The sequence below is a fragment of the Spermophilus citellus genome, assembly GCF_964194105.1.
Source record: "Spermophilus citellus genome assembly, chromosome: 8".
NCBI lineage: Eukaryota > Metazoa > Chordata > Mammalia > Rodentia > Sciuridae > Spermophilus > Spermophilus citellus.
The window spans coordinates 122,648,529-122,661,033 of record NC_138189.1 but is presented as its reverse complement, the minus strand read 5'-3'; the positions used below and the strand labels follow the sequence as shown (position 1 = coordinate 122,661,033).

Genomic DNA, 12,505 nt, shown 5'->3' with positions numbered 1-12,505 from the left:
TGTCCCCACTCTACCCTGCATTCTTCCTAAGTCCTGCCAAATGTCACCAGATTTTTGAGGTCTCCCCTAAATTCTTGGTCATTCCTGAGTATAGCTATACTTGTTCCCTTATCTGGTTTTCATCAGCCCTCCCTTTTAGATGTCAAACACTTTCCTCTAAAATCTTTGTCTATTTAAAGGATTTTAAAGTGTCCCCCAAAACGTCCTACCTGATCAAAGCCAGCATTAGCAATTTAGCAAGGCCCTGAGCAACTTAGCAAGACCCTGTCTCAAAAGCAAAAATAAAAAGGACTGGGGAGGTTGCTCAGTGGTTAAGCACCCCTGGGTTTAATCCCCGGTACCAACTCCCCCCACCCCCAAAAAAGCTTCCTACCTAAACTTAAATATCCAGCTGTCCCTTGGATATTGTACCTTACACACCAGATTGGCTTTAATTTTACACAGCCTTCATAAATGTCACTTGAGTTTATTATGAATCTGGACATCCTGCCATCACAATATCTGCATATCTGTTAGTTCCCACCATGTCCTATTGCATGCCCTAATAACACAGCCTCTGCCACCTGCTTATTCCTCTTTGGCCATTTCTTATTCCAGGCATCCTGCGGTCTTCCAACTTAACCCATGTGGATTTTCATAATGAGGACCAAGCAACACACCCGTGCAGGTTGTTAATTGATGCCCCAATGCACTCTAGACATCCGTCCTTTCTCCAGTTCACCACTCCCAGATTCACATTCACAGTTCCTTCCAAGGGTTAAAGCTATCAGACATATGGTGTGAGTTTTCTCCTAACCTTACCACTTACTTAACATAAATGCCACATCCAGAGGATGTTATTCCCACAACAAACTTACTCTTTGATGCCTTCTAACAATTTGAAGTTTAAGTTATCTTCACTTCTGTCGAAGAAACCCTTATTATCTATAAAGACCAAATGCCTCGGGTCATGCTTTCGCTGGATAATGTGTGCTAGAGTCGCAGAATTTTGGTCATCACAATTTGGCCTCAATCCATTCTGTACACAGGCATCTTCCTTGCGTGGTCTGAATCCACAACAATTTGTATCTAAGCGATTATAAATCTGAAAATGGAAAACAGAAACAAAATCCAAGAAGCTGAGTAAGAAATAAAATAAAACTTGGGAAAGTCAGAAAATTTCCATAGAGCTGGTGCTGTCTGAATAGCTGACTTGCCAGAATCCTTCAATTAAAGACAACTGTCAGAATAAGTCCAGGGTTCACAGCCTTCTGACTCATCCATGGCTGTAAGCATTCCCAGCTTCTGCTAATAGCTCCAGAGTCAGATCATCCAAGTTAGGCATCTCCACCCTGAGTATTCAAAGTTCCCACTGACATCACATGTAGACTTATGGCCAGCAGGATTTTGACTATTCAGGAAAGACAAGACACTATTGTACTTTTTACTTATCCAGGAGGTAACGTCTTGCTTTCTTCCTCAGGTAGGATTATTCAAAATCTCACTGACCTAAATTGCATTGGACTTCAGTATTTCAGTAGCTAATCTGAAATAATTTAGAAGAAACCTATTGGAAAGATCTTAGATCCAATAATGAAAACTAAAACCATTACCTATGTGGTGGTAGATTCTGAATAAGTGAGCAATAATGAAAACTATTGAGATACTTGGAGTTCATTATGGGTAACAGGACTGCCACCTTTCAGAAGAGGATAAACAGATTAATTAGAAAACTGTGTAATTCCATTTAGGGAATGAAAAGAAAAATAAATCTTTATGAATCAGGGTAAAATAAAGCCTAAATCTACAAATTAAGTAAATTTAAAATCAATTCTCTGCTCTCACACTTAGCTCCACAATCTTGTACAGATTCCTCTATACACTATCTCTCCATTTAATCATTGTATAAAGGAAATGGTACAATCTGCATTGCATAGTTGGTAGGAAGATTAATGAAAATGTTGTATACCTTCCAGCCCTGATGCAAGCATCTAGGAGACACCTGCTGTAGTTTGGACTCTGAGGGGCCTCAAAGACTCATGTGTCAATGACTTAGTCCCCAGCACGGCACTATTGGGAGGAGGTAGAACCTTTAAGAGATGGGCCTAGTGGAGGTCTTAGGTCAATAAGGGTGGACCCTTAAAGGGGATATTGGGACTCCAGACCCTTCCTCGCCATGCAATATCCACGATGTACTGCTTTACCATAACCCCAAAAGCAAAAGACCAACTGGCCATGGATTAAAACTTCCAAACCTGTGAGTCCAAATAAACGTTTTCTCTTATAAGCTTCAAGTATTTGTTACAGTATTGGAAGTCTGACTAAAGCAAACCTGGAAAAAAAAATTGAAACTCTGCTATTGTTGAAGCACCCATGGATAATAAGATTCCAAAATAAAAGGCAATACATCCATCTTATAAGAAGAACTGAACCTCAGAGAGGTTAAGTAACCTGTCCAAGGTAGAATATTAGTAAGTAACAGAGTTAGGCTATAGGCACACATCTGTTTGTTTCCAAAATTCCACAATTTTCCCCTAGCACATTCTGTTGAATGTTTGAGACCAAAGATTCTATCTGTGCTCATAATTCAAAAGATGTCTAGACACAGACACTGACACTTTTATTCTTTGGATATTTAATTCCCATGCTTCTCTCCTCTTTCTGTGTTTTTGCAGCTCCCATGGGGCTGGTTCCTGTGGGAGGCCAGCTACTTAGAAAGTGACACAGAAATAGAGTGCCAAAATTTAGCCTACTTTGGAATGATGTTACATTAAAACTCAATAAACAAGGATTGAACATCTACTACAGCTCATCAGTGGACAGGACAACAAGGCCAAAGTTCCCTATGGCCAGCACCTCCTCACCTTCATACTTGCAAAGAAAATGAAGTGGTCATTTACTTTTCCCTTGCTACGACAGCAAACTGCAAAAATTGGGCAAATGACCTTCCTCTCTGTTTTCTGAATGTAAATAAATTTTGTATCAAATTTCATGCTTTGAAGAGCAGGGACTGGAAGAGAAGCTATTATAGCCCAATTTTCTACAAAGCTTAAGTAAAGCTTATCATATATGGCAGAGGTGGTCAATGAGCAAATGAGCATTTGGAAAGCTTAGAGGGTACACTGCTTGTTTAGAAATAATAAGAGATTGTTTCCAAGCAGCTCATCTATAGGGCCATAAACCTAACCAAAAGGTCACAGTTACTGTTCTCAAAGGATGGCACTTGATAAAAAATTCATTTACATCTAGAAAACAGAGAAAGGTCATTTGCCCAGTTTTTGAAGTTTGCAAAATTAAATAACCACTCCAGGGAACAATAAGTCACCACCATTGATTAAAGTGCATTTGTTTGACATGAGCCTACACAGGGTGAGCCAGGGTTTCCCAAGCAAATCACTATAGGTTAGAAGAGCATATGGAATGAAAAACAAAAGCATAAATTTAAAACTATTAGGAAAATTTATTTAGCCTCTTATCTTCAAATGATTCATTCATTACACGTAGTACCATGGCTTTTCAATAAAAGAGAAATCAAATTATAAAAGAGACTGCATCTGATTGACAACTATTTAAGGTCAGGGAGAACATTAAAAAAATAACTTTTCTAAAAGTAACTTCTTACCCAATTCTGCCTTTTTAAATAAACATTAATAATCATTACCAAAGAATCTTTATAGAATTTTTCCATCAAAAAAAAAAAAGAATTTTTCCATCACCATATGTTTATGTTCAATTATATTTGACATCTGTAAATGAAGAAAAATCTTTTAAAATTTTGATCAAAACAACAAGATCTATTACATTAAATGTACGGGTTTAGAATTTAACTCTTAAGGACAAAATCTGCCAAATTTTTTACAACAGCTCTGAACCCTAATCTCCTTTATTGTTGATTTAATGGTGGTGGATAAAGAACTAGGACACATAGCTAATTTGTATTGTTTCTACAAAAAAGCTGTGTTAGTCTATTTTTCATCACTATGACAAATACCAGGAATAATCAATTTATAAAAATAAAACGTTTATTTTGGTTCATAGTTTTAGAGGTTTTAGTCCACTGTCTGTTGAACCTACTGCTTTGAGCCTGTGGTGGCATATTATAGCAAGAAAATGTGGTAAAGCAAAACCACTCTCCTCAGGGTCAGGAAGCAAAAGAGAGAAAGAAGAAGTAACTGAGTCCTAATATCCCCTTCAATGGCACAACCCCTATGACCTAAATTCCCACCACTAGGGCCCATCTCCTAAAGGTTTCACCACTTTCCAAAAGTACCAAGCTGAGGACCAACCCTTCAACACATGGGTCTTTATGGAGCATTTCAGGCCCAAACTAGCAAAAGCCATGTATAGTAAATATATTGATGTTAAACAATAGCTTTAGCATTTAGGTCCTAACCTTTAATAATTTTATAAATGCTGTAAATTTCTAACTTTGAACTACATGAAAATATTAAAAGTTAGCAGTGGAAAAGACTGATGTCAGGTTTTTGTTGTTGTTGTTGTTTTTTCTTCACCAACATTACATTGTTTCCTACAGTATGTTGTAAAGTTCTTTCTGTGATCTACTTTTGAATCACTCAACAGTCTGTGATGATTTTACCATTTGTCTGGCCAACTGTTGTGACACTCATGTCTAACAGACATTATCACAAAAAATGAGTTTGTGTGTTCAGCTCAACTTCTCTTCTACAAAATGTTAATGCTCACATGTTGAGTGTGAGTGTGTGTGTGTGTGTGTGTGTGTGCGTCCGCGCGTGCGCACGTGTGTGCACGCTGAGAGATATAGAATAAGACTGTGAGGTCTCAAATAATCTTACTCTGTTTATCTTATCCTCCAACTATACTAAATTATGTCTTTATATTATTGCCATGGTCTAGCAAGAGGCTTGTCTGCCTCTTAAATCATGCTAACTCTTCTTAGAATTTTTAATAGTCTTCCTCTGAATTCCTATTCAATACACCAGAAATGAATTCACCACAAAACTATAATCCACTTCCTTAAATTCAGTGCCATTTTGGTTGGCAGTTGTTTTAGCTATATACTGAACATATCCCTGTTTCCATTTAAGATGGCTTACCTATTTTTTAAAGCCTAATAAAGCATATCCTACATAGCTATGAATCCATAATATGATTTTAATATACTTGTTTGGTGAACACATTAAAACAATCATTTCATTTAATTATTACAAGAGTAAGCACTGTAGTTCATATCTTTGTGCCTCTGTTATCTGTTAATTATCCTACAAAGAAGGAAATTTGGGTATAAATTTAAGCAATTGTGAATTTTAGTCACCAGCATGGCAGTACTTGAATTTACAACTTATTCTTTAAAACAAATACATATTTTTGCAAAATTGTTCTTCCACATCTGAAGAAGACTGCCAACCACAATTTTCCAGAAAAATCATTCTTTTCTCTTTTAGTAAAATGTATCTTTTCAGTGTTTCTCTAGCTAAAATTATACTTATAAAAATCCAGGTATTCCAGCCAATTGGGGTGGAGGAGCCCAGTGGAATATTTTTAGATATATTTCCTTCTGAAATTTATTTTTCTTAATCCAATTTTCCTTTGGTAGTCCCAGTTTTGCCTATAGGAAAAAAGTATCTTATAAATGATTCATGTTTTTCTTGTAGTGTCTAAATGAGGGCACCCATGCTCTAAGGAGTTGGCTCAACAAGACCCATTAGAAATCTGCAGAAATTATTTCTTTCAAACTATATGCACACCACCTATTCTAGCTGTGTTTTCAAAAATTAGTCAATCAAGTAATTGGGTTAGTTTCTTTATAGCTTCTTTTTCCTCAAGACAATGTGATTAAACAACTAACTTCAGGCAATGCCTGAATAAAGGTAATAAAATATATTAGCTCTTCCATTTGTGGCCATAACCAAAATAGCAACAACCAAAATAAAGTTCAATGGCTTTGTGACTTATGAAAAAAGCAAGAGCCAAAGGAGACATTTCAATATACCTCCTAACACTTGCAGGAAGATAGATCTTCCCCCTTGTCCAAAGAGCTGAAGCAGAAGTACAGGGCTTCATCCCTGCCCATCTGAAAGGATGGTGAAGTTTATGTTGTTGGAGGACACTATAAAGGTCAGCAGATTGGCAAGTAGTCCAGGTTTACAGGAAGAAATATGGCATGAATATTGAATAGGTGTAGTGGGAAAAGGTTAATGGTACAGCCATCCATGTATGCATTCATCCCAGCAAGGTGGTTGTCACCAGGCTAAAACTGGACAAAGATGCAAGAAGATCCTTGAATGGAAAGCCAAATCTCACCAAATAGGAAAGGGAAAGAGCAGGTATAAGGAATAAACCATTGAGATGAGTATGAATAACTCCATCTTATATACAACTTTCAATTAAAAACTACTCAAATGAAAAGAAAATATACTAACTGTCCCATTAATATTAATAATGGAAAATATAGTGGCCATATATCAAGTGCTGAGTATGCACAGAAACCATATACTTAAAGCATCACATGTATTGTTTCTTTTAATCTTCATTGTAAACTTAAGAAATAGGTCCTACAGATAGTCCCATTTGATAAACGAGGAAACTAAGGTGCAAAGAGGCTAGCTGACTTCCCCAAGAAATCTCAACTCTTAAAGGACAGAACTCAGGATTCAAACCCAGATACACATGACTTTGAGGTCCATGCATTTATCCATCCTGACTATATCTCTCAGTTGGAGTCTCCCAGGCAATACTGCCAAAAAAGCAAGTACATTTGTACTGAATGTTAAATGATACTACATTCAGTAAATATGGTTGTACAGGGTTTAGTAGAAACACAAAGAACTTCAGTGTGGGCGTTCAAGGAAAAACTCAGGAAGGACAGGTTTACAGTTGAGTATTAAGTATTAGCTAGAAAACAGGTAAAAGCATAAAGGTAAGAAATCTGTAGACATAGTATGTTAGACCGATGCTTCTCCACGTGGACTATTAATTTGTTTTAACAAATTAATCAGTAAAAATTAGAGCAATGAGGCCAGGTGCAGTGGTGCAAGTCTGTAATCCCAGTGGCTCAGGAGACCAAGACAGAAGAATCACAAGTTCAAAGCCAGACTCAGTAAAAAGCAAGGAGCTAAGCAACTCACTGAGGCCCTGTCTCTAAATAATATACAAAATAGGGCTAGTGATGTGCCTCAGTGGTAGAGTGTCCCTGAGTTCAATCCCTAGTACAAAAAAAAAAAATAGAGAAATAAAATGTTCAACAATACAAAACACTAAAAAAAATAGACTCAGTCAACAAAAATTGCTCTACCAAATTGGTATTGAAGTTTCTGAATGCTTACTTGCAATATGAGTATTTATCTTATCTTGGACTGGTGTGAAGTGGCATGCATCCTTGGTTCACACTTTGCACAGCACAGCATAAGACTAACTGTGCCAGGAGTAAGGGAATGTGAAGGCAGGCAGGCAGAGCAAAAGATGATTGTGAGCATTGTGCCCATAAGAAAAATTTAACAATAATTATATCTGCAAGTTTTCTCATTTTCTCCTGTAGAATTTGAAGAAAAGGAGAAGGCAAGGGAGTGGGAGTCAGGTGAAAACATTTAAAAAAATGAAAACTAGGGCTGGGAATGTGGCTCAAGTGGTAATGTGCTCACCTGTCATGCGCAGAGCACTGGGTTTGATCCTTAGCACCATATAAAAATAGGGTAAAGATGTTGTGCCCACCAAAAACTAAAAAATAAATATTAAAAATCCCCCCCTCTCAAAATAAAAATAATGTAAAAAATGAAAATTAAAGGAGAACATACTTGGAAGATGAAGATAGAACAAAATGAGGATATTCTTGTTAACAGCAAATTTCCATTATTGAAACGTTTTTCATTATATTGGTTAAAATTAGATAAAACTGTATATTTTTTGTGCCTGTGTTTTTCTGTGCCTCCTTAAGTTCTGAGTGAGTGTATATACATGGGAGTTTACGTAAGTAGGTGTATTTCCAGTTTGCTAAGTCAGTATATTAAGATTCTACACATTTCTTTTCCCAATTTGTTTTTACTATTAAAAATTGCACCTTCAGAGCACAATTCCCAACAGCCGAACTATGGAATCAGCTTAGGTGTCCATCAATGGATGAATAGATAATGAAAATCTGGTGTATATACACAATGGAAAATATTCAGCCAAAAAGAAAAATGAAATTATGGCAGCTGCAGGAAAACAGATGGAACGAGAGGGCTGGTTAAGCAAAATAAGTTAAACTCAAAAGGTTAAGGGTAGCATGTTTTCTCTCATAGGCAAAAGCTAGAGAGGAAAAAGGAAAACAAAGGTGGGGATGGATCTCCTAAAAATCAAAGGGAGACCAGTAGGGAAAGGGACCAAGGGGTGGGAGACAGGGAGAAGAGGAGAAATGTTGGAGAGTCATATTGGCCAAGTTATATTGTAATATTGTGCATATATGAATATCTAACAAATCCCATCAATATGTACAACTATAATGCATCAGTCAAAAGATGAGGAAATTTAAAAAAAAGTAAAATTCATTATAAACTATGTTAAACATTTACCTGAAAAAAATTACACCTTCAGAAAGAAAGTTGTACTTTAAAAAATTTAAGTACTAGATAAAATATGTAATTGGTAGAATCTAACAATTCATCCAAAAACCTAGCATATACTAAGCATTCAATAAATGTGTATTTTACGGAATAAAATCTAGTGAAAGTTGGAAGTCACATTATCTTTGCCTATCTACAAAGTTTTTCCAAAGCACCATCTTTTATGGGGAAGGGTCAGACTAACAAAATGATGGTGGTATACCAAGGCATAGATTTTTTGTTTGTTTTGGGGGGCACATCAGAGATAGAACTCATGGGCACCCAACCACTGAGCCACATCCCCACCCCTACTTTGTATTTTATTTAAAGACAGGGTCTCACTGAGTTGCTTAGTGTCTCGCTTTTGCTGAGGCTGGCTTTGAACACATGATCCTCCTGCCTCAGCCTCCCAAGCATCTGGGATTATAGGCGTGCACCACCACACCCATCTAAAGCATAGATTTTTTTTTAAAGTAGATTCCAGCAAATGAAGCAAAAAACATTTAAAAAAATAAACAGGGTAATCAATGGAACTGCCTATGCTTATCACTTAATTTAGTTAGCTTTTTTGTGTGGGTTTAATTTCACCAACCATGGATTATGAATTCTCATATCTTGAGGAGAGTCCAACATAATGACTTGTATGAAAAAGCATCTGATAAAAACACAACATGCAGGTGTAACAGAAATAACAAAAGGAAATTCTTCTCTCTAATTAGCAGTTTTCTGGAAAATTCCTTTGAATCCAAGTTACCTCACTGGACATCTCATTTGGTTTTAAGAACGTATGCAGAAAATAGTTACTTTTTCAACAGTTATCCTAATTATTTCAAAAAGACAAAGCCAAAAATCAAAAACACGATCCTCTCTTCAGCACCACCTCAGGCATGTAGAGATGCAAAACCACATAGGTTTGTTTGTTTATCAGCTAATCGCTCATAGTGGAAAATCCTTGTACGCGAGTTTTTCTGGATGTACATCAGTGTATGGTTACAAGGTTACTAATGGAATTGGAGCTGAATCCTGGTAGTCTAATGAATGTTTAAAGTACACCAGGTCATAGGGAAGAGCAACCTTGGACAAGTCCCACAGTCCCCTGTGCTTGTCAATACAGATGTAGCCACTCTGTGAGCTTCACAGAGCAAAAGCCCACAGATCCGCCTACACCTGGATCACTTGGGAATGCTCACCTCATGAAACAATGGATATCATTTTTGTTCCGTGCTGCCATGACAACGGGTGCCTGTTACAGTAGTAACCATGCAAATGTGACTGGCAGAGCAGTTGATGAACAAAGAGAAAAGTAAAAATAATCTACTTCCCATATATACATCTAGCAAAAACCACAGGCTCCCTGTGCCTCTGCGGTAAACAGCAATCATTGTGCTGCTCTATCTCTAGATTCCACATTTAAAAATAAATATCAATATGCACCAATTCAAGGAAGAATCTCTACTTTCTTTCATATTACTGAATCACAAGTCAAGTCACAGTGGTATTTCTTTGTGGATAAGTACAAATATTTTTAATGCTATGATATATTTGGATCTAGGGATCTGGTTTGTGGACACAGTACTTAAACCCATACACCACACCTCCTCTGGATGCAGTCAAGCATCACTATACCACAGACTCTAGATAGAATCACTAAGCAAGTGGCAATCTATTTTTAAGGAAGGAAAGTTCATGTTCTATAATTTGAACAAACAGAACTGCATGAAAATAACCTCTTGCCAAAGGCACATCCACCTTCCTGTAAAGATTTTAAGAGTGTGCAGACTAAAACAATAATTTTTACATTTTATGAAATTCTGATTTTATAATGAATTTATACTATGCAAATAAATATTAAATGTGAATGAAACAAGCTTATCATAATAAAATGTTTCCTTTCAATATAGTAAAACATTATTTTAACTTGTCATTAAATAAGTTTATAAATAAGCTAAAAATCATGTTCATTTATATCTGAAAGGAAATTATCCCTGAAAACTTATCTTTTGTTTTACTGTGAGTTAAAAAATTGACATTACTGTGAGTTAAAAAACATACCATAGAATACATAGAATTTTCATCAATTTTATTTTCTCATATAATAGGGATTTTATTAAAAGGAAATTAACAAAAGTAAGACAAACTGAATGATTATAGCAAAATGCAACTCTGTTTATAGTTAACAAAATCTAATATAACAAATCTAATAACTATTTAAATGCATGCATTTTCATGGAACTCAGTTCTCTTAATAAACAAATTAATTCTGACACTGATTAGTTTTTGGTCATTAAAAAAAAATTTAAACTTTTTTCAAAAATTATTTTACATATCATATATAATTTCCCATTCTCAGATGTACTTGTTTATATGTTCCTTGAATTAACAGGTTGCTATAAAATAAAGTCCTTTAGGTAACCTGCTAAGACATTCCATAAAAATGCTGATGTACTTCATAATATAAAGCCTCTAATCATCAAAATAATCTAAACTGGCATGTATCTTTTTTTTAACCATATTTCAAATGAAGAAAAAGTTCAGAGAGGGTAAGCAGCCTGCCTAGAGGAAGAAACAAGTGACCAATGAGGACTTTACAGATACCCGGGTGACCTACCCTGCTGCCTCCCTGGGTAGACCAGACAGTGTTCTTGCTTTCATGGAGATTACAGACTAATGCCTCCAATTATGTTTCTCTATGTTTCCTTTCCAGTGACCAGCATCATATTTCTCAAAGTGAACAAACTTAGTAGGAATTTGAACTAACAAACTTAGTAGGTATATTAATAAAAAAGAAAATGAAAGAATGAATACTGGCTTTATTTGACTCACTTATTGGGAGCTCACTCACATAGTTCAAATAGCTAACTACTAAAAGGTGTCTAATTAGGCCATAAGCCATGCTTCCCCCTATACAGTCTCTTGTAAAAACTAAAATCAAACAAATCTCAAAAATCTTAAAATTGCAGAATCTTAAAATCACAGAAATGTAATACCTTTGAAGTAACAAAGAACTTACTGTACAGACAAAGGGGATCCTATTCATAAAAAGTCAACCGAGGGCAGTGGTTTATAACTCTTGACTTCAGGACACTTTTAAAATCATTAAGGACTCCTAAAGAGAATTTATTTATGGGGGTTATTTGGCATGTTAAGAATAAACAGAATTTTAAAAAATATTTAAAGAAAAACATTACATTTCATCATAATTAACATATTCAAGAGGAAATTGCTATATTTTCCAAAGAAAATTTAAGAGAAACAAAATTTTTATTTCAAGTTACAATGGAATATAAGCTCTAAATTCCAATAATCACATGAGTGCTTTTTTTCAATTCAAACATTGCACTGAGAGATGCAATACATATGCTTCATACATTTCTCTCATCACTGTGGATATTAAAATGATATATACTTATGGTAAACATTTAGTGATATTAATGTTTTTTATTGCTTCACAAAGGACACTCCTAAGTGAATCTGGCATTTAGCTCATGTGTTTTTTCCCTGTGAGTAGAGTGGTAAACACGACTGTACTGACTAGTAGTAGTTTAGTGTCTGTCTTAACTCATGCTAAAACATCAACAGATTTACCCACTAGTGCAACTATCAGTACAATGGAAACAGAAAAAAAAAGGCTTTCAGTATTATTATGAAAATAATTTTGACTTCATGGAATCCCAAAAAAGGCAAACACACACACACACACACACACACACACACACACACACACACACATACACACACTGCTACAAACAGTCCCATTCAATTTGCCCATGCAACAGTAATGATTCCTTAAAGTTCATATATCTCTTAGTAAATTGTGTCAATAAACAATATAAATGTGATTGGGAAGAGAATGAGACTAACAGAATCCTTATCCCACTTTTGCACTGGGTGAACTCTCGGTTAACTCTTCACACTCTGAGTCTACTTCTTCATTAGCCAATAATGAACCATAATTTTTTAACAAGTAG

At 35.7% G+C, this 12,505-nt stretch overlaps 1 protein-coding gene across 3 annotated transcripts in view; it reads right to left on the bottom strand.

Moving 5' to 3' along the window:
- GASK1B (golgi associated kinase 1B) overlaps positions 1 to 12,505 on the bottom strand; it is a 53,467-nt gene that overhangs the window by 4,962 nt on the left and 36,000 nt on the right. For all 3 annotated transcript variants that reach the window (XM_081304137.1, XM_081304136.1, XM_081304138.1), the window contains exon 4: positions 858 to 1,084. In XM_081304137.1, coding sequence (XP_081160263.1) covers positions 858 to 1,084 — 227 coding nt within the window. The remainder of the gene's footprint in view (positions 1 to 857; positions 1,085 to 12,505) is intronic.